The sequence below is a fragment of the Trypanosoma brucei genome, chromosome 6, assembly GCF_000210295.1.
Source record: "Trypanosoma brucei gambiense DAL972 chromosome 6, complete sequence".
Classification (NCBI taxonomy): Eukaryota; Euglenozoa; class Kinetoplastea; order Trypanosomatida; family Trypanosomatidae; genus Trypanosoma; species Trypanosoma brucei.
Window position 1 is genome coordinate 710967 of NC_026739.1, and position 19406 is coordinate 730372.

The following is a 19406-nucleotide window of genomic DNA, read 5'->3' on the forward strand; positions in this document are numbered from 1 at the left end:
ACGATACGGAAGGACGAGGGCCACGTTTTTTTTTGTTTCGATTTTCAGCTTTATTTTGTTTGTCGTTTCTTTCTTTCCCATTCACGTGTTTACTCTTCTTTTCCCTCTCGAGAATCTCCTCCTCACTCTTGTTTGTTGGGATGCAACTGACCATAGCATCATCGTTCCCCCCCCCTTTAACTGTTTCTTTACATGGTTAGACTGGGCGTTCACTTTAAGTGAGTGTTTCAAAGATATACAAAGAAGAGTGCTTTGTCGATAACCTCAGCAACCGAGAGAAACAGTAGTTGTGCTGCTGCAAAATGCTTGCTACGTTTTGTAGTTTGTTCTAATTTATTACTTTCCCTTTCTCTATTTATTTTGTCTATATATTTTATACTTACGTTGATTTACATTTTCTTGGGGGGGGGGGGGGCACATAGGGTTGTTCGTTTGATCATCTCCTAACATTGTCCATACACACGCAGAAAGAAGACGATCTTCGTCATCTCTAGTGACAAGTGGGTTCCATGTTTGGTGGAGTTTTAGAAAAGATTCGGCTTTTTGAAGCTGACATTGAGCGTCACATCGACAGCATTGTACAGCAACTACTCATTGAGGATATCTCGAACAAACGTCATCAGCTTCTTCGAGATTACTTTATAATACAACAAGCTGAGGCTGTTGAACCCATTGCTGAGAAACTATTGGATATTTATCTTGATCAGGACGATATTGTGTCAGCCCAGGAGGCTCCGGCGGAGGGTGAAGCAGTTTACAGCAATGCGCTGAAGGAGTTTGAGGCTCGCATCGCTGACATCCGGGAGTATCACCGAACCTTTAGAGACGTTCCTACGGTGAAGTGTGAGCTTGATCTACCCGATGTGAATGCACTTGATAACGTTTTTACACTCGCAGAGAGGTATGGCAGTTGCCTTGACCTGGAGGCCCATTATCATCGGTACAGCAACTTTATGCTTTCGACCAGCAAACGGGCACTTGAAACAAATCACACGGTGGGGACTGCATGGCCTGGTCGGGTTGAGTATCTTACCTTTGTGACCAGTGTTATAAACATAATACTCAATGATGTGGACCCTTATCGCAAGGTATATGGCTTCTGGTCTTATAAGGAATTCGTGGAGGAGTTGCTCAAATACCTGGTTCATTTTCACAAACGTGTACTGGTAATGGAAGGTGATGTACTTGAATCAACACTCGCCAAGTGCGATGCGGACGCTGAGGAATTCTGGTCGAAGCTTGTGGAGCATAAGAAATCTGTAGTAACCATTAGTAGCACAGCTGTGGCGTTACCGGGGACAGCTGGGAAGTCTGTATCCTCGCTGCATGCCCCTGCACCACTGCGAAGGTATGTGAAGGCATTTGCACTGTGGCCCATAACTTACGTGGAATCCGTTACACCTTCTGAGATTGAGAAGCCACCTTCACTCGAAGAAGTCAAGGCTGTGGTGCACATTGAGGCAAAAATCGTTGTCTTGCTTCAAACTCTTTTGTTCGAACACCTGCAAGAGACAGAAAAGATTCTTCTGCGTGATTACAGTAAAACAGTGGAGGAACTGGAGTGGGAGAGGGATAACATGCAGGCGGAGTTCCTTCGATCTGTAGAGGAGGCAAAAAAGAGATGCGCCACCACTGTTGAAGGAAGTGTTGTACAGGCTGCCCAACATGAGGTTGCTGTTGCCTTCGCCCCCGAGGAGGGTAAAGAGGTTCCCACAGCTAATGGCGTTTTAGCACCCGGGACGAAGGCGGGCGATACCAACGACCAACTACTCGATAGTGACGGGAAACCAGTTGCACGGTGGCTGGTGTGTTTGCAGCAACTGCATAAGAGATTTTACTGCGAGGTATGTGGTGGAACTGTATATATTGGTCCCAAGGTGTTCAAGGACCACTTCGGTGCGGAGAGACATGCGGAAGGGTTGCGACGACTTGGTGTTACTCTTCACTTGAAGAATTATGAAGGTATTTCGTCCATACGTAAGGTAATTGAGATGCGGGATAAAGTGATGGGAAACAGTCGTAGTCTACGAAAGCGCATTCATGCTGATCAGGAAGATGAAGAAATGCAAGATGCCCAGGGAAACGTGATTACCGCGGGTGCTTACAGAAAGTTTCAGATGTCGAGGAAAACAGGTTGATTGGCAACTCGTAAAGAATAGTTATTATACCTCCTGCTGTGCACCTCCCGTTGTGTTTGCGTATGTGCACAATTTCTGTTAGGTTGCGAGATTGTTTCGCATAAGTACTTGGTAAGTTTGTTGTGATTTGGTTGCTGTGTAGCAGGTTAAGCTGCTAGCTTTGTTGTTTGTGTGTGTGCTCGTAATCCCAACTAAAATGGGAGGACCTGTGCAGAATCATAAGTCACTTCACCTCCTTTTACACTTCTTATCATCAACATCATGAATAATGCCACTAACGAGTGCGAGTGTCCGTGGCATCCACTGGCTCTGCACTTTTTTTTTTTTTAAGCTTATATTATTGTGTGTTCTCTCAATTATTGTCTTTACAGTTGTAGGAGTTTCTCGTTTGCTGAAAAAGGAGAGAAAGTGTTTACTATTTTTATATATACATGATTTTTTTTTTCACTTTTGTTCTTTTGCTCTTTTCAATTACTGCCAATTGGACATGGTGTCGGTTCCTTTCCCCATGGTTTTAGAAAGGAAGAGGAGTAGGAACGAAGCTATGACGTCCAGTCGTGCGGCAGGGCGACTACGTTCCGCTACGAAACGAACTGAAAAGATAAAGGAACAAGTCATGAAATCTTCCACGTCTGTGTCACGCAGGACGATACCCCCTTCACAGCGGAAAATGTTAGAACAAACGCAATCGGTTTCACAACTTTCTGAGGCATCGACGGGGAATTTACCTCCGCACAAACTTTCGCAGCGCGAGTTGGTTCGTGTTCATGGCTGGGAACCTGTTGTAAAACCTCTGCGAGATACCGATGCGGTGTCTCTTCCTGGCACAGCTACCACAAGTGTTGTGTGGAGGAATGATATCACGAATGCGACACTCATACCGAACGACGTGGGTGGCGGTGTTCGTACGCGTAGAGCGGCGGCAAGACTTGCTGCTGGTGTAGAACCCCCAAACTATTTGGTATACTCTCGTGACCCACACGTTAAGTCTAAGCGTAGGGGACAACATAATGTACACGTTACTGAAGATGTGCTTTCTGCTAGTGCCTCGGGCGCCGTTTTGAGTGGCGTTTCATTAACTTCATCCAAGGCGGTGCGCAGCAGATGGCGTGGGATTAAAAGTGTTGACAATGGGGAGAATAAACAACAGGATGGTAATGAGATCGGTGAGGATAAGCCAAACAGCGTTGGTGACGACGATGCAAAATTCGTAGGTGAGGGGAATGGTGAGAAGAGACAGGATGGACGAGTGAAAAAAAGCGAAGGGCCAGAAGAAATAGAAGAGGAGAATGGAGCAGATTCCATAGATGCTAAGGAGGAAAAAGTTGGAAAAGTAGAAGACATGGGAGAAATGAAAGAAAACGTTGAGGAACAAAATAACAACCCCCAAAGTGATGAAGAAATTACTGATCAATCTGAAGATGAAAAAGAGAGTGGGGAGGAGGTGGGGAATGAAACCCCCGCAGAAGATGCAAAAAATCGGGAAGGGGATGGTGACACGCCTCGAGGCCGGCGGCGGAGGGGTTTAGCGAGTTGGTTGTCTCGCCGTCGGAGTCGCTTTGGCTGTGAGCGGAGGAAGCGGAGACGAGCTGAAGCAGTTACCTCCGCTGATGGGCAGCAGCAGCAGCAGCAACAACAACGCATAGGTACCTTGTCTGCATCACAGGCGATGCTACCACCACCGTACAGGCGCAACCGCCGGTTAAAGCGAAAGCTTGATGTAACGGAAGATTCTCCCATATTCGCATCGCACGCTGAGTTGCGGGATAAGGCATCACACATATTTGCGAGGGCTCCCTTTTCCACGGATGAGGATGTGTTGCGTTCGACTATCGACTGGCGGGACAACCCAACGCTGCTGTACGCCAGGTTGCTGTGGGAATTAGCTCCTCGTGAATTTCTTGGTATCGTTACGAAACGGCAAGAGGAAAGAACAGCGTCAAGCGTTCTCCAAGGAGCTAACTCGACTATATCGGTGAAGAAGGAGTAATATCTGTATGAGCCCGCTATTGTGAACAAAATCCTTTTCTTCCCCTTCCCTTTCTATGGGTTCCGCATTTCTTGTATCAAACACGCCGTTACCGGCGTCATTGCGCGGGTGTTAGAGCATTTAACGCATTCCTTGTAGTTACTGTTCCCTGGAATGTAATCTTTATATTCCTTTGGTAAGGGATGAAGACGACATGATTTGGGTCTGGGAGGCGTGTAACCGTTTCAGAGGTCTCACATTGTCGTTGGATAAAAAATATCAATATATATATATATATATATATATATTTACACTCCGGGAGTACGTGGACGGAATGGCACAAGCATCGTTTTATCGTCGGTTTTTTCTTTTCTGGTTTGTATCTCTCTTTTCCCGAATGGAATTGAAAAAAAAACAGCGGTGACGAGCACATACTAATCTTTCCCTCATTATCGTTGAATTTGTTCCTTTTTTGCCTTCCCTCTCTTTGTTTGCTCATCGAAACTTCATTGAATTTGTCTTATTTGTGAACTTATTTTCTCTTCCGTTTTTCCATTTGCACTTGTACTCGAAATTAGGTTGAAGAAGGTCCGTTTCTTCATTGGCTGAGGCAAAGGAGGAACAAGAAAAAGGCTTGAAAACCGCAAAGCCCTTGTTGAAGGATCTACTTTACGGAAGGTATTCACCTACAAAAAGCAACGCTATATTTATATATATATTTTTTATTATTCACCGATCAAGTTTTTTTTAAAAAAAGAGAGTTATACACGAAAAAGTTAAAAAAAACACAAAGGAAAAAAATAGGAGAAACCCGTGGATTTGGCTACCACTGCGGAAAGTTGGGGCAGCAGTAAGAAGGAAAGGTGGGAACTCTTGACCCCTGCGAGGTGTCTTGAGCCATTAAAATACAAAAGTACTCAAGAACGAGATATACGTGATAACAAGAATCAATTCTTTTGTTCTGTATTATACCTTTGTATCTCGTGTATTAGCCTTTTTTATTTTTGTTTTTGTGTACGCGGCACTGATTTTGGTACTTGTGGCGTGAGACCGGGTCATTATGATCTCCAACGACCCCCAGTTCGCCACTGTCACCATCCTGATACGCAATGCTGACGAGGTCACGCTTCGCGTTCCTATAAAGGAGGATATCACTGTGAGAAGGCTGGCAAAGGAGGCGATGCAACGTCTGCTCGCTCGTTTACAAGGGAAACAGCAACTCACTCGTGAAACTATTTCCGTTGTGGAGATTTATGTCAACACAGCATCCGGCAAGGCTGAGATTTTCGCTCAGGATTTAGTGTCACAGGTGGTGGCTGTGAAGGAAGAGGTGATACATATGAGGTTGCATGTAAAGGAAAACGATAATTGTGTGACGGCCCCGGATGCAGATTCTTCATTATCAAATGCCGCTGTGGCTACAACCTCAGTGGTTGATTCCAGCGAGGCATCAAGTCGCGTAGATGAGGGCGCATCGCCTAAAACGGCTGAGAATCTACAGTCAACAAGGAAAAAGGAATGCAACAATGAAACAACCGGTGCAGATCGGACCCCGAGGATTTCGTGTCGAAATCTGAACACTGCTATAGCAGGGGTTAAGCGCCATGCTTCCTTCGTGGAAGGCGAAAACAAGGATGATAATCGGAAACGAAAGGATCGTACAAAAGTTGGTGTGGCAGCAAGTGAAAAGGGTGGAAGTGATGTTAATGGCTCCGGTCCCCTCAAACTGCATACTACGCCCTCCACTGTAGTGGTTAAAAAAATAGTTGGAAAGGAAAAACACAAGAAGGAAAAGAGGACAGCAGGAAAGGTGAGGAAACCTGCAGCATCCGCGAAGGTTTTGCCAATTGAGGGATGTCGGGAAGCGCTCCGCGGTGGGAGAGAACTTCGTTTGCAGAAGCGATGGCAAGGTCATGGGACTGAGGTGAAAATTGCTGTGAGCGACCGTCTCGGATGGGGTCGGGAGGCGAGCAAATATTTTCCAGAGAATTACACCACTTCACCCGACAAGATTCCACGATTGATTCGCGAAGCAAAACGACGGGAACAGATGAGGTTGAAGGAAGAACGAGGTAGAGCAAATCAACCAGTGGAAGTGCACAATGTAAGTGAGGCTGAAGGACGCAGAAGCGGAACCACCGAGACGCAAGTGGCTGCGAAAACACCGCAAGACCCCTCGACTTCTGCTGCACCTTTCTTGGGTGAGAAAAATTCAGACGCTGGTCGGCAATCTGGTGAAGGTTGTAGCGCGACGTGTCCAATTGTCGTGGAGCGGCAACTTTTCAACGATGGAGATGATCTTTTACACACACCTGTCTCACAGCTCGCGCACAATGAGAATCGTAGCGATGAGGTGAAGACGGAAGGTAAAGAGTTATCAAATCAGAGTGGTGGTACTCCACTCCCTCCGGGATGGGGTAAAAGCGCCATAAAGTACTTTGATGCGAAAACATATTGCGATGATCCCACAAAAGCAAAGTTGAGTCCGGATATTTTAGCCATGCCATTACGAGCGGGACTGCGACGTTCGTGCCTGTGAGGCGTCGGGCGTCAATGTGCAGAAGCATAAATCGGAAGAAATGTGCGTGTCGGCAGAGGCTTTGTCGCTTTAACATTTCTTTTTTGTTTTTCTTTGTCCGTTTTTTGCTATTCATAACTTGTACGACTTTTTATGATGGAGATGTGACTTCCGCAGACACAAAACGTGATTCACTGAACACAGAAAGGGAGGTGGGTGACTCAGTAGTACGGTGGAACGGATGTGTAGAGAAGGAAAGGAAAACAAAGAAAAAAGAGAGAGTTTGTGGGGAGGAGATGAACAAAGAAAAGAAATATAAATATTATTCAACACAAATTTAGATTCTTCCTATCTCCCTCTCCTTCTCTCTCCTATTTTCTTTTTTTTATTTATTTTAATCCTTCTCTTTGCATTCACTTGGTATCTTTCTACTTACACCCTACTGGTTCAGCGGCGGATTCTATTGTTTACTGCTTACACTCAAACGCAAAATAAAAAAAATAAAAAGGTATATATGAGCAAAGCCGGTGACATTTGCGAGAGAGAGAGAGAGAGAGAGAGCCTATTGTACTAGTCGACGAAACCGAAAGAAGAAAACCAAAAATATTGTGGTCAATGTTTATAAATATTGACATCACAACTACTTCCTTGTAACTATTACTTGTACGACGCGCTCCTACCTAATACCAGAAGAAGAGTAAATAAAAAAAAGTAAAAAATAGATGCACAAGATTCACACATCACGGATTTGTAGCCTCAACGGAAGGGGGGGGTCCCGCTGCAGCTTTTGTTTTTCGTATCCTCCATACACAAACTACATTTTTACGGGTGTTGTTAAATTTTTTTCAAGTCACGTTCTGCCGCTTTCTGTTTGTTTTGCTCGTTGAGAAGGTTTTTTTTAAATTTTCGTGTGAATTGTGTAACTGTTTGTATTTTTCAATCACACTTGTCGGTGAAGGTCAATTTGTTGCTCTGGTTCCAAACAACGTGGCTTCGGTGATCTTTTTCTCCTTTTTTGCTGAATGTCTTACCATTTTATTTCTGTTTTTGTCTTTCCCCAAACCTCCCGCCTTCAAAAAGGCTAGACTGTTTCTCTCTAATTCAAAGGTGTGTGTGTTGAGGGGGAAGTGAAAATATAAGAAACATATGTTTATTTATGGAAAGCACCATCATGTCTATCGAGACGGTGTGCATCAGTTTATACCAATGCTCCCCATCGCTCACGACGTGTGAAGAAAAAACAAGAAAGGAGGAAGGGGAAAGGGAAGAGGAAGTGGAGATATCTGTCCCTCATTTATGTGGTCACTCTTTCCGAATTGAAAAAAAGGATCATCGTGGTGATGTTCTCATACCCTTTAAAAAAGGATGTACGACTTATAGGGAGTTGGCTACAGGCCTCGCGTTCCGGCTGAATCAGTACTTTGTTGTTCACCCCTCCGACTCACGGCAACCCCATCGGCCGGTGAGTGGATTACATAGCCGTGCCTCCTCATACGGGCGTGTTGGTGCCGGTGGTAGGAACTGTGGATGTTGTTTTCGGGGTGGGTACTTTTGTGTTTTGTGTGGTGGAGAGGAAACCAGCGATGGTACAGTGCATGGTTCGTCAACGACTGCGGAAGCCCAAGAAATAATGGAACAATACCCGCAGGTTGTTATCCGTCACTTTTTGAGGGTTTCTCAACCTGGAGGAAACGGTGATGCCCTTAGTTATGAGGTGGTGGGGGATGATTGGAAGGTGGAGGAAAGGCATATCTGCTGCTTTTTCTCCCTTGTTACCATGAAGGGAGTTGGGGTGAAACGACCGATTCGTACTGTTGATGGCCGTACCATCCGGCCGAAGGTTGGAAACGATCACCTGGAGAAATACGATGGGGAGTGTTCATTAGCAAGGAGTGAGAAACATGTTGAGGGGACCGGTTATGTTGAAGTGAAAGCGGGCGATCGCCTGTTGCGTATCGCGTATACCGATAACCTTCTCTTCGAAGATGTGGTAGATCGGTTGAGGAGGCGAAACCTACATGTGCAGCGCCTCTTTGATGGGTTAACTGGTGCAAGCATTTTGCCGTGTGAGCTAGTAAGGCACTTCAAAGGGCGATTAAGGGCGCTCTGCGCGACCGTTGCATCCCTGTTTTCCGGGTTACCTGTGACACAAGGCGTCAGTGAGGGGGCGAAGCGCCGACGCGAGTGGAGCGATGGTTTAGATGTGGGAACAATTATTAGCGTGTCGGAAGAGAGATTTTATGAGGGCAGCGGCGGGAAGGTTTTGTTGAGTAGTACCTCACCTGAGTGCGAGACGTTGGTGTACGATGAGGCGGACGGTAGCGGTTTGTGGACCGCGCAACAATTACGGCAACAAACTGTGTTCGAAATATCGGATGACAGCAGCACAGCTCACTCACTACCGGATCCGCCACAATCCCGAGGTTCCACTCGTAGTTCCGCCGCGTCAGCAAAGTGTAGTGACGATTTCTCAAGAACGCCCCACGTCGGAGACGACATTCTTCCTTCGTTGCTTGCGGCTGAAATCACCCTCACACATATGAAAAGAAGATCTTCAGAGGCACAGGGCACCTCCACGGACACATTGTTGACTCTGAGGGATCAAGAGGTCTTAGATGATAAAACATCCACCTTGAGTTGTACGGGTGAAGATAATGAAACTGACGGTGATGCTGAGTGCGAAGTTCCATTGCCAACCAATGAAGCTGATTTCATTACAGATTCTTTTATCATGGTTACTCAACAGACCCTTCCGGAAATCTACTTCGATAATTCTGACGAAGAAGAAAATGAATAATGTCACACACGCTACTTAGTGAAAAGTTATGCGCGTTTGTTAACTTCACCATGCGACTTGGTGCTATTATATGCCCTTTGGGGTCGTGTAATGGAATTGGGCTTTGGTGCTTTGTTATTGCTTAAGTTGTGGAAAATGGAGAGAAACTTCCTCTTTTTATGGAGTTAAAAATTTCACTCCATATCTATTTACACTTCATCCGAGTTCGTTGTGAAGTCCTCAATAATTGGCGTTGCGTGCACTACTGCTGTGCTTTCCTATTTTTAAATAAAGGTAATGTTAAATATTGTACCTACTTTTATTTTGCCCTTGTGCTTCGCTTATTCTTTTTTGGCATGTTCTGCTTGCTTGGAACTATCACAGAAACAATTCCTTTGGAACTATTGTATGCTTCGTAGGAAAGGGTACATTGGACGACAGCTCCGACCCTCTCAACTCGCTAAGGAGTTATTGGATCCAACAGATCAGCTATGGTGCACCACGTGCCACATGGCTGTACAGAAGAAAATCTGGCAGGAGCACAAACAGTCGCGTAATCACACACTAGCTGCAGTAAAACTTAAGAAAATGAAGCGTCTTTCACTTGATATGTGGGAAAGGCACCGCGGAGCTCCACTTCACGAGGAAAGCGGCCGCGAGGTGGACATAGAGAAAGAGTTTCAGCGCTTTCGAGCTGAGCAAAGGGAACGGGAAGGGTATGATCGGTATTCCTCTCCACACTGACATTGCTACTGGTTGTTGTTTTTTTTTTTCCGCTGACACTACAATTTCGGATACTTGTTTGTTACCGTTGTTTGCCTGCATTATGGATGTTGCACCATATGTATCCGTACAAAGTTTTCTTGAGCAAACCGGTGTGAACACAATCGCCACATGGAGAGAGCAGAGGGTGGTTGTAGCGGTGTTGTCTGCTGCAGTTCGGTCATTCCGTCCTTCCACAGATTGCTGCTGTGCTCACTTGTTTTTCTTTACTTTTGTAGTGGCTTATTCTTTCCTTCTTGCAGGGGAAGTTAGTTGTGTATTTCCGCTCGCTCATGTATGTACGTGTATATTCAAGTATGTGTGGATTTGTGTGTATGTGTGCCCATCTGTATTCACAGTTGTAGAAGCTCAATTATATTTCATTTCACCATTCCTCTTATTTCTTTTTTCTCAAACAATGACAGCAGCGTAACAAAAAAAAATATGCAACAGCCGAAAGGAATCAACATCCTCATCACAGGTACCCCGGGAACGGGCAAAACCTCGCTCGCTGAGCTGTTAGTGGAAGAGTTGGAGGGATTCTCACGCATAGATGTCGGAAAGGTTGTAAAGGAGAATGAATTCTACACTGAGTATGACAAAGAGTTTGACACCCATGTTATCGGTGAAGATGATGAAGGTCGTTTGTTAGACTTCATGGAACCAATCATGGTTCAAGGGGGAAACCATGTCGTGGACTACCACTCCAGCGAACTTTTTCCAAAGCGCTGGTTTCATCTCGTCGTTGTGCTGCGAACTTCTACGGAGGTTTTGTTCGAGCGGTTGATGGACCGTAAGTACGGTGAGCTGAAACGTAACGAGAACATGGAGGCTGAAATTCATGGCATATGCGAAGAGGAGGCGAGAGGTGCTTACGATGAAGATATTATTATTGTGAGGGATAATAATACGCTGGAAGAAATGGCGGCGACAGTTAGTTTAATTCAGTCACGCGTCGGTTCCATTCAGGCAGTTTAGTGACTAGCAGTAGTTTGGCATCCGTGTAAAGCTTTTGTTCGTGAGTAACGAGACCGTTAAGGTAAGAATGTAACATGAAATAAGGGAACTAGCGATTTTTTATTGTGGATTTATCTACTTCAGCTTATGTGTGTCTCAAGGATTTTTCGATACTTTCTTTTTTTTTTTTTAAAATCTCTTCAATTCCTTCTCCCCCAACCCTCCTCTACTATTTTTATACTACTATACTGGTAAGCGCGAGGGGAAAGAGGACGAAGAAATTTTTACTGTGCTTATAGGGTTTGTTCTCCTTTGTTCGTAACAAATAATGCCAGTTCGACAGAAGTATCCACCGGTGGGGTGTAATATGAATGATACTGGATACCCGTTTAGAGGCGACTACAAGCTTCAACCAGCACTTAATCATGGCCATGCGGGCGCCATTCGAAAAGAGAATACGACACTGATGCTCCGCATCACAGGCTCCAATCTTGCCATAGAAAAACTACAACCAAGCAAAGGGCAAAAGTTGCAGTGCGAATTGAGTATAGATGACGGTATTCCAAAGTCGATCAACTTCCCCTCGGGATGCGGCGTGGTGCCAGTCCCGGCGGATGGCCATGAGTACAACCTCACCGCTATCGTGCACGGTGCAGGAGTGAAGCACTACTGCAAGATGTCACTTAACGGAACGGAAGGAAAAGGTATTTTCCGACTACGTGCCCCATCGGACTCATTTGCTGCGGAAAATATTAGGCTTTGTGCCGATGGTGATGTGATTTATCCATCTGGGGGGTGGTATGCAATTCCGATTCAGGCGAAGGAATGTTCTCTTGAGTTTGTCGGTAGGCAGGCAAGTAGACTGGTGTCGACCCAACCTTTATTTCATGCAGTGGCTGAATCCTCAACAGTTATGATCCAGTGTACCGCTGGAACTACTGATAACGCAGTAATCTACTGCAGCGGAAGCGGAGAATCCATTAATGTTGTACAGGACCGTCCAGTTCGACTTTCCCTGGCAAGTGGACCGTTCACTTTGCTCCTCCCGCGGACAACTCCAGGAGCGGCGCAAGTACGACCATCTCACGTGCCCAACACCCCCTTGCAGCCGCCACCATCTGATTCTTCGGTGCATCGCGTACCAGAGGTGGAAACCTCAACAATTGATTCCCCGGAAGGGCCCAATACTCCACCAATTTTTGTTACCACAGCAGATGGGTTCATGATTGAATTAACTGGTGACAATGGCACCTCAGCTGCCGGATACGGAAGAGTTCAACTTCCCCTTCCCGACAGGATGACTCACCGCGTGCAGATTAAGGTTAGTGACATGACCGGTCGGATCTACTTGCGGCAGACTGCTGTGGTACCATCAACACAACCACCTCCACTAACGTTTAGCATTACGAAAGATGCCGCAGGAGGCCATATGGTTAAGGGAAGCACGTTATCTCAGATAAGCATTGATAATCAACCTGTTGTTAGCGGTGCTGTTGGTGCCTCCATTACGGATAATGCACGTCATGTTGTTACAGTGAGGGAAGGATCAGCTTCTGCGGTGTTCGAGGTTGTAGCACAACCAAGCGCTGCTGCTGGCCCCGTTGCAGTGCGACAGGAACCCCAACCGGCGGTTCCTTCCGGTGGGACACTCCTGAACAGTGAAACCTGGGTTAACGAACTTGCTAAGGCTTTGCAGTGCACAGACATCAATGATTGTCGTCAAGGGGTGCAAAACATTATACCAAGGAGCCCGGAGGCCACAGTGATTTTAGGGTTTGTGTCTCAGAACCTCTTCAAAGTGGCTCCTACAATTTCCTTTTCGAGGGAAGGTGACAGCGTATCTGATATTCAGTGCCCTGGACATACCATAACTGCGTCCATAAACAATGGTGCGCCGTGTACTTTGAGTGGTGTGGCGAGTATCCAAGTCCCTTCTGGTCATAAGGTTACCCTTTCTGCCCTTTCTCCCTCCACAGGTCGCGTTGTTGCCTCGTGTTGTGCACATTACCCGCCAGCGACTCAAAAGAACCTTGACGAGCACCTGGTTGCTCGTTTACTGGAGCTGTTCCAGCGATGTAGCCTTAATCCTGAAGCTGTTCTTGCAGAACTACAAAACATAACGCAACCCCAATCAGCGGTCGGTCAACAACTTGTTTCGTACTTAATTGGATGCTTCCGTCGGTTGCTCGAGTGTTTCCAGCGTCCCATTAATTTGTTTGCTGGGGACACTCTTCCGAATGTGCAACTCCTTGCGTATGTGGATGACCAGATCCCGAAAGAACTAACGGTTGCATCTCCGGTTACAGTGTCATGCGCAAACACCAACGTCCGTGTTTCTGCTCGTGAACCACCTGCGGCGGCACTCGCAACTCGGGGTGGGGTTATTCACAAATTGGTTGAGGCGTATCGTGAGAACGCACCAACAGAACTTATGGCTCAGTTGATGGTGATTTCCCCCACTGATCCTGATGAACGTGCTTTGGTTGATTTGCTCAGCCGCGTGCTGAAGGACTACGAGGCCAAACTTAAGCGGGAACGGGACAATGTGATCAGCTCGACCGCCGCAGATTATTTACAGTTTTCGTGTGACGGTGTAACCATGGAAAACATTCGCACAAGTAATCCCTGTCAGTTGAGTTTCGAGGTGGATGGAACGGGTTTCGTCGCCCTAGAGCAGGGAGGACAGATACCACAAGGTTATTCATTCCCAGCAGGTTCAACTCATTGTGTGCATGTTATTGCCCGTGATACGGCAAGTGGGGCGCTGCGCGCGGAGGCGTACATCACTTTGAAGGGAACGAAATGTGGACCATCCACTATGTCTGCGCCCCAGAACGAAGCACTGTTCCTTGATGCGAGTGTGATGGTGGTAATGGAAGAAATACATCTAAGGTTGTTGTGCCCACCAACGCTCTCACTTAAATGTGAGGTGGATGGCGGTGGCGACGTTGTCGGCACCAAGAGCTCTGAGTTTATGGCAAGGATGAACGCCTCATCTATGCATAACGTTAATGTGCACCTTATCGACGAGGTCGGGAATGTCGTCTTCCGGCAGAGACTCGCAGTCCCTCCAATAGCAATGGTACAGTGGGCTCTACGCCTCGATAGCAATTCGCTTTACGTCGACTCCACCACCGCCTCGTGCACTTCATTCCTCACATCTTCACTTAACAGGTGCCCCGAAAAGGAACTGAATGGTCCGCTGCAACTGGATTGCAGTGGGCCACAAACCGTCGTTTTGCGGAAATACACACTTGGGGCGGTCCAAGGAAGGACATGCGTGGGTGAAATGTATATGATGATTCCACCATTTGTCGACGCTACGCACCTGAAGGATTTGGCGCAGATATATCGAGAGGCATCTCAACTTCAAAGTGACGAACTACAAAGGCGCCTGAATGAGGTCCGCGCTCAAGTTCCAATGGGCCTAATGAAAGACCTCATCACTGTTTTGATGGAAAATACAGCAGGTGCCTTCAACGCGAGTATTCGAAGTGTAGGTCCTGACCGCGGCCCCCGTGTTCACTTCAGGATAAGTGGCGATGAGACAAAGTTACTTAGTGATTGAACAGCGCACTCGTAGAATATTTCTCTGTGTTTGCCTGTTCCCCCATTCCCTCTTTGTCTCTACTAGTATACACAATCGTAGTCGAGCATTTTTGTCATTACAAGAAGGAAGACGTAAAAAAAAAAGAGAGAGAAATAAACAATGAGGTGACATAGTAGCAAACGGGCAGATGCTCTTCAAGGCTCACTGTCTTCTCAACACCATAGATGATGTCGTCAAGCATTTTTGAAATATCCTTCCTTTGTCTGGCATAAATGTTGTTATGCAAGAGTAAATTACAATTCATTAGCGTGCTTACTAGCGCATCGCAAACGAAAGCAGCAATTACGGTGTTGTGGGTAAAATATAGTGTCGGGTAACATCGTTCCTGCTGGTGTTTAGATCAATCAATATAGAACAAGGCAATACTGTTCGCTCACGAGCGGTAACTCATAAGTGTGAAGGTAAAAAAAAAAAAAAGCAAAAATTTCTGAAAAAAAATTATTAGCAGAGTGTCAGAGAGCCAATATGCATTATTATCACAGGATCTGCAGTGTGTTTCCCCCTTCTTTCATTATTTTGGTCTTTTCGTTACACTGCAGTTCGGTTATTGCGCCGCTTAAATGACGTCTGTTTTCTTTTTTCTTTTGTATTCCACTGGCTGTGGTTGGCATTGCTTTTGACTATGACTTGCTTCCGGTTCGGTCTTTTCACATCCAAGCATCTCTAATTTATGCGAACTTCTTGCACTACTGTCAATGTTTTCTCCTCACCATTTCCTAACACCACACATTGAGGGTTCAACTACTCCGAAAAAAAAAATAAAATAACGATGATGATATTGATAATGACGATGAATACATCGAAACATAAAGCATGTAGGGTGAATTTGCACAGTTTTGCTTATGGTACGCAGCATTCGCTACAGCAGACCCAAGGCGGTGCCCCCTGAGTTGTTGATTGACTTCCTTTGCTGCCGTTTTCCGTACCTTACGCGCAGTGCGTGGGAACAACACGCAAGGGACGGGCACATATCGGTAATAAAGGCCGCTAGAGACAGTTGTGGAGCGGGTGACAACCGTCATGGCGTCGTAGTTCCAATGGATTACGAACTACAGCAAAATGACGAAATATGTTTTAATCCCCCACGTCACTTAGAACCCGACATTAACGAACACGTCGTCGTTCTTCACAGTGACGAGGCTCTCCTCGTTTGTGTCAAAAACGGAAATCTCCCCGTGGCTGAGGGTGGTCGGTATAGTGCCAACACTTTGGTAGGTGTCCTTCAGCGACTGGCAGGAAGCTTCACATGGGAGACGGCAAATGGTACAGCGGAAATATGTCTCTCCAAGGCGACAAACAAGGAAACGTGTGGCCTGAAGGTTAATTATTACCCTGTGCACCGACTTGACAAGGAAACGTCAGGGCTTGTTGTGCTTGCCAAGAGCGCAGATGCGGCAAGGATTCTTTCTGGACAGTTTGAAAGGCAATCTCAAGTTTTGAATGCACAATTAACAAAATATACTGGGGGTGAATCCCTTACGGTTGTTACCTCTTCACAGTTCGACGAACTTATAACTATGGATAAGTCAGTTTCTAAGTCATATATTGCAGTTCTTGATGGATCCGTTCCAGAGGGTAATGAATTTATTGTATGTAACCGCGTTGGCTTACTCTGGGAAGAACTGAAAGACTCTATGAAAGATGCGGAGAAACACACCAAACTAAAGAAATTAAAGATGGCGTGTTACCACGCTTCGGTAGAAAAAAATCAACAACTCTACGGGCGACCAGCATGCTCTCGTATTCGTATCCTTAGTAGCAGTGATACCCTCCGAGTCTCCGTAGCTCGCGTAGACATTCTGACAGGGAGGACTCACCAAATTCGCTTACACTGTGCGCAGATTGGCTTTCCTGTACTTGGCGATAAGTTGTATGAAACATCGACTCCTGGTGCGGTGGGCGGTTTGCATGCTGTCGCTGACGATATATATCTCTACCGTGCCAGAGAAACTGTAAGCATGTCGTGGGGAGTGGAAGGGATGAGCGTGAAACGCCACTTGTTGCATGCCGCCATACTTACCTTCACTCATCCAACCACGAGGGAAAGGTTGGAGTTCTTCGCGGCTCCACATGAGTGGTTCCTTAGCGATGTGGAATGTGACGAGGCAACAAAACTGGAGGAAAATAAATCCGGTACAGAGATTTTGCGGGACCTCCTCGATAGGGCTGTACGTGGCTTGGCATCCCATCATTTCCAAGAAAAGGTTATCACTACCTTCTGTTATCAGTGAAGCGCGTTACATATTTCTTCTTGGCGTTTTATTCACTGCAGAAATGAAGGTGCCGAAATTCTTCACAATTTTCGAGCAGTGTGGAGGCAGCGCATTGATTCACCACCTACAAACTTTACGGTGAAACGCTTGAATTCCGCGGACTGTGACGGCTTAGAAAAACTCAGTTCAGTGGATGCATTTCACACTCAAAAGTTCACCGCATATTGTTGCAAGACTAGCGCTTACTGAGGTTCTCGGAAGCGGTTAGTAGTCTTCCAACCACGCTTTTTTTTTTCAAATTATTTATAAATTTTTGTCACGTCATATTGTTGAAGGATCGGCGATGGAGATAAGTGTTCGTTAGGCTCGGTGGTGTTATTTGCCTTAACCTCTTTGTTGAATCCCCGGTAGCGAGAACTCCATACCCATTTGTTAGTTTGGTGGAACTTCGTTTGGGGCTCACCGCGCTGGAACATGCTCCTCAACCGGAAAGAAACAAAGATGTGAATCCACTCCACCATCTTTTTCGATAAGAGTGAAGTGCTCGAGTTTTCTAGAATATTATTAGAAGCAACATAGTGCTCCTCATTACCTGCTTCCTTTCTTGACTGTTTCATGTATTTGCTTATTAGACATCCGTGGCCATAAAGCCTTTCGTGCCCTAAACAATAACAGTAGTGCGAAGGTAGGGACAATAACACTAACAACAAAAGAAGAGTAGTGGAAAAGAAAATCGAAGGGCCGGGGGCCGAAACTCACATCGAAGATACGATTTTTAAAAATTACTTGTGAGTTATATAGAGCGGTGTGTACAAAAGGAAGGAAAACAAAGGGGAAGTGTAAATCTTGCGGAGGAAAAGCTTAACATTGCCGGTTTACAGTGAAAGATGATGGGAGGAATCTCTATTTGTGTTGCCACGGATTGTGATGGGGAGAAGGTGAACCTACGCTTTCTTTTCGATGCAGCAGGGCCATCTGTTTCACGCCTTTTGAACTATTCAACGACGGCCTTTAACAACTACTTTCGTCTGAAAGGAATCTCTCGTGCATTTGCCGTCAACTCCGCCGTTGTTTTCAATGATGTTCACTGTACTTGGGACAGGTTAGAACGCACCACACAGCTTCTGCACAACAGCCAAGTGTATCTCTTTCAGCCCGACACGCTGGACATTCCTGCTGCCATACCTGAGCCGTATGAAGGTGAGCCGCTTCTATCAGCTGATTGCTATTTGCCACTTCGCGGTGCCACCATATCTACACCCATTCCCGCCATTAAACGCATTGCCCCACAGCGCTTTGCTTCACCAAAGGGGGGCGAGAAAACGAGGTTTTCATCACCGTTAATGTTTCGTTGGGCAGGCGCAAATAAAAGCCCTGTGGGGTTTCGGCGCACGAACAGTGTTAGTTTTGACGATTGTGTGAATGACAGATCCCGTCACAACCGTTCCTGCAGTCACTCTTTCAGTAAAGATATTCATTCTACGGGTATATCCGATGACAGCTCGTACCTGCTTCATCAGAACGGGGGGCGTGGAACCGACAAGCATTACAGTTCCTTCTCCAGCGGTGGAAGTATTCTTCGGGAAGAGCGCGAAAAGATCGAGTTTCAGTTAAGCCTCCCCCTGGATGAAATGCGGCGCTGCGTAAGGGAGGAAACTCGCCGTTTGGACACGACTATTAGTACCCCCATTAAACGAATATGAGGCTTCTGCCTGTAATTTCATAATGAAGCAGCAGACTAGACTATGATCAGTTGTATTTGTTTTTTTTTATTTTTCGAGACAACGTGTCGTGGTGAGCGTTGTTTTTTTGTTCCACAACGTATGCAGTACGGCGTGGATGGAAACAGTGGCAACGACAACAATAGATATAAACGGTTAACGTATGAATCGATGGATGCAGGTAACAAAAGCAGTAATTTATGTATGATGCCAATACGACAAACCGTTAAAGGCTTCGTGATTTTAATGAAAAGCATGACGGTTACATAATTTTGCAAAATAATGAGGGAGGAAAATCTTGAAATGCCCCCCCTCGTTGCTGCCCTTCCATCTAAGTTAACCGATAGAACAAAGAAGAAACATACATTTTGTGTACACTACCCGGAGCAAAGTAATAGTAAAATATAAAAGGTAAGAGCAAACAATAGCAATAATCAGGGACAAAAGATATGTATGTATGTATGTTTCTTCTCTCCGTATTTGTATCGGGTGCTCGCAATGCTAAATTATACTCGTTTCCCATTTCCTGTATCTTCTTTCAATCCCTTCTTCTTCCTCTTCTTCCCTTCCCTTCCCTTCCCTTCCCTTTTTTCCCTTTTCCGCACACCCATCCTTTTCCCTTATCCCACAAGGAGATGTTTAATGGAAAGTGGACCCCCTATGGAAAGTGAGCGACGGATGATGCAAGCGGGTGAGGTATATAATAATAAATGTGAAGGTTAGTGTGGTGTTTGACCCCCTT

The 19406-nt window shown here is 45.9% G+C and overlaps 9 protein-coding genes across 9 annotated transcripts; all 9 read left to right on the top strand.

Moving 5' to 3' along the window:
* Positions 1-509: 509 nt before the first annotated feature.
* Positions 510-2138, top strand: TbgDal_VI2950 (splicing factor 3a, putative; the record flags this gene model as incomplete). The annotated part of the gene is made up of 1 exon (XM_011775800.1): positions 510-2138. The coding sequence occupies one exon, from the start codon at positions 510-512 to the stop codon at positions 2136-2138; it is 1629 nt and encodes a 542-aa protein (XP_011774102.1).
* A 268-nt stretch (positions 2139-2406) lies between these two features.
* TbgDal_VI2960 (hypothetical protein, conserved) lies at positions 2407-4128 on the top strand (the record flags this gene model as incomplete). Its single annotated transcript, XM_011775801.1, has 1 exon — positions 2407-4128. One exon carries the CDS (start codon positions 2407-2409, stop codon positions 4126-4128), a length of 1722 nt encoding a protein of 573 aa, XP_011774103.1.
* Positions 4129-5167: 1039 nt separating this feature from the next.
* On the top strand, positions 5168-6646 carry TbgDal_VI2970 (hypothetical protein, conserved; the record flags this gene model as incomplete). Its single annotated transcript, XM_011775802.1, has 1 exon — positions 5168-6646. The coding sequence occupies one exon, from the start codon at positions 5168-5170 to the stop codon at positions 6644-6646; it is 1479 nt and encodes a 492-aa protein (XP_011774104.1).
* Positions 6647-7781: 1135 nt separating this feature from the next.
* On the top strand, positions 7782-9422 carry TbgDal_VI2980 (hypothetical protein, conserved; the record flags this gene model as incomplete). Its single annotated transcript, XM_011775803.1, has 1 exon — positions 7782-9422. One exon carries the CDS (start codon positions 7782-7784, stop codon positions 9420-9422), a length of 1641 nt encoding a protein of 546 aa, XP_011774105.1.
* A 276-nt stretch (positions 9423-9698) lies between these two features.
* On the top strand, positions 9699-10145 carry TbgDal_VI2990 (hypothetical protein, conserved; the record flags this gene model as incomplete). The annotated part of the gene is made up of 1 exon (XM_011775804.1): positions 9699-10145. The coding sequence occupies one exon, from the start codon at positions 9699-9701 to the stop codon at positions 10143-10145; it is 447 nt and encodes a 148-aa protein (XP_011774106.1).
* A 315-nt stretch (positions 10146-10460) lies between these two features.
* Positions 10461-11141, top strand: TbgDal_VI3000 (hypothetical protein, conserved; the record flags this gene model as incomplete). The annotated part of the gene is made up of 1 exon (XM_011775805.1): positions 10461-11141. One exon carries the CDS (start codon positions 10461-10463, stop codon positions 11139-11141), a length of 681 nt encoding a protein of 226 aa, XP_011774107.1.
* A 307-nt stretch (positions 11142-11448) lies between these two features.
* Positions 11449-14688, top strand: TbgDal_VI3010 (hypothetical protein, conserved; the record flags this gene model as incomplete). The annotated part of the gene is made up of 1 exon (XM_011775806.1): positions 11449-14688. The coding sequence occupies one exon, from the start codon at positions 11449-11451 to the stop codon at positions 14686-14688; it is 3240 nt and encodes a 1079-aa protein (XP_011774108.1).
* An 884-nt stretch (positions 14689-15572) lies between these two features.
* TbgDal_VI3020 (RNA pseudouridylate synthase, putative) lies at positions 15573-16961 on the top strand (the record flags this gene model as incomplete). The annotated part of the gene is made up of 1 exon (XM_011775807.1): positions 15573-16961. One exon carries the CDS (start codon positions 15573-15575, stop codon positions 16959-16961), a length of 1389 nt encoding a protein of 462 aa, XP_011774109.1.
* An 869-nt stretch (positions 16962-17830) lies between these two features.
* On the top strand, positions 17831-18646 carry TbgDal_VI3030 (hypothetical protein, conserved; the record flags this gene model as incomplete). The annotated part of the gene is made up of 1 exon (XM_011775808.1): positions 17831-18646. The coding sequence occupies one exon, from the start codon at positions 17831-17833 to the stop codon at positions 18644-18646; it is 816 nt and encodes a 271-aa protein (XP_011774110.1).
* Positions 18647-19406: the final 760 nt, after the last annotated feature.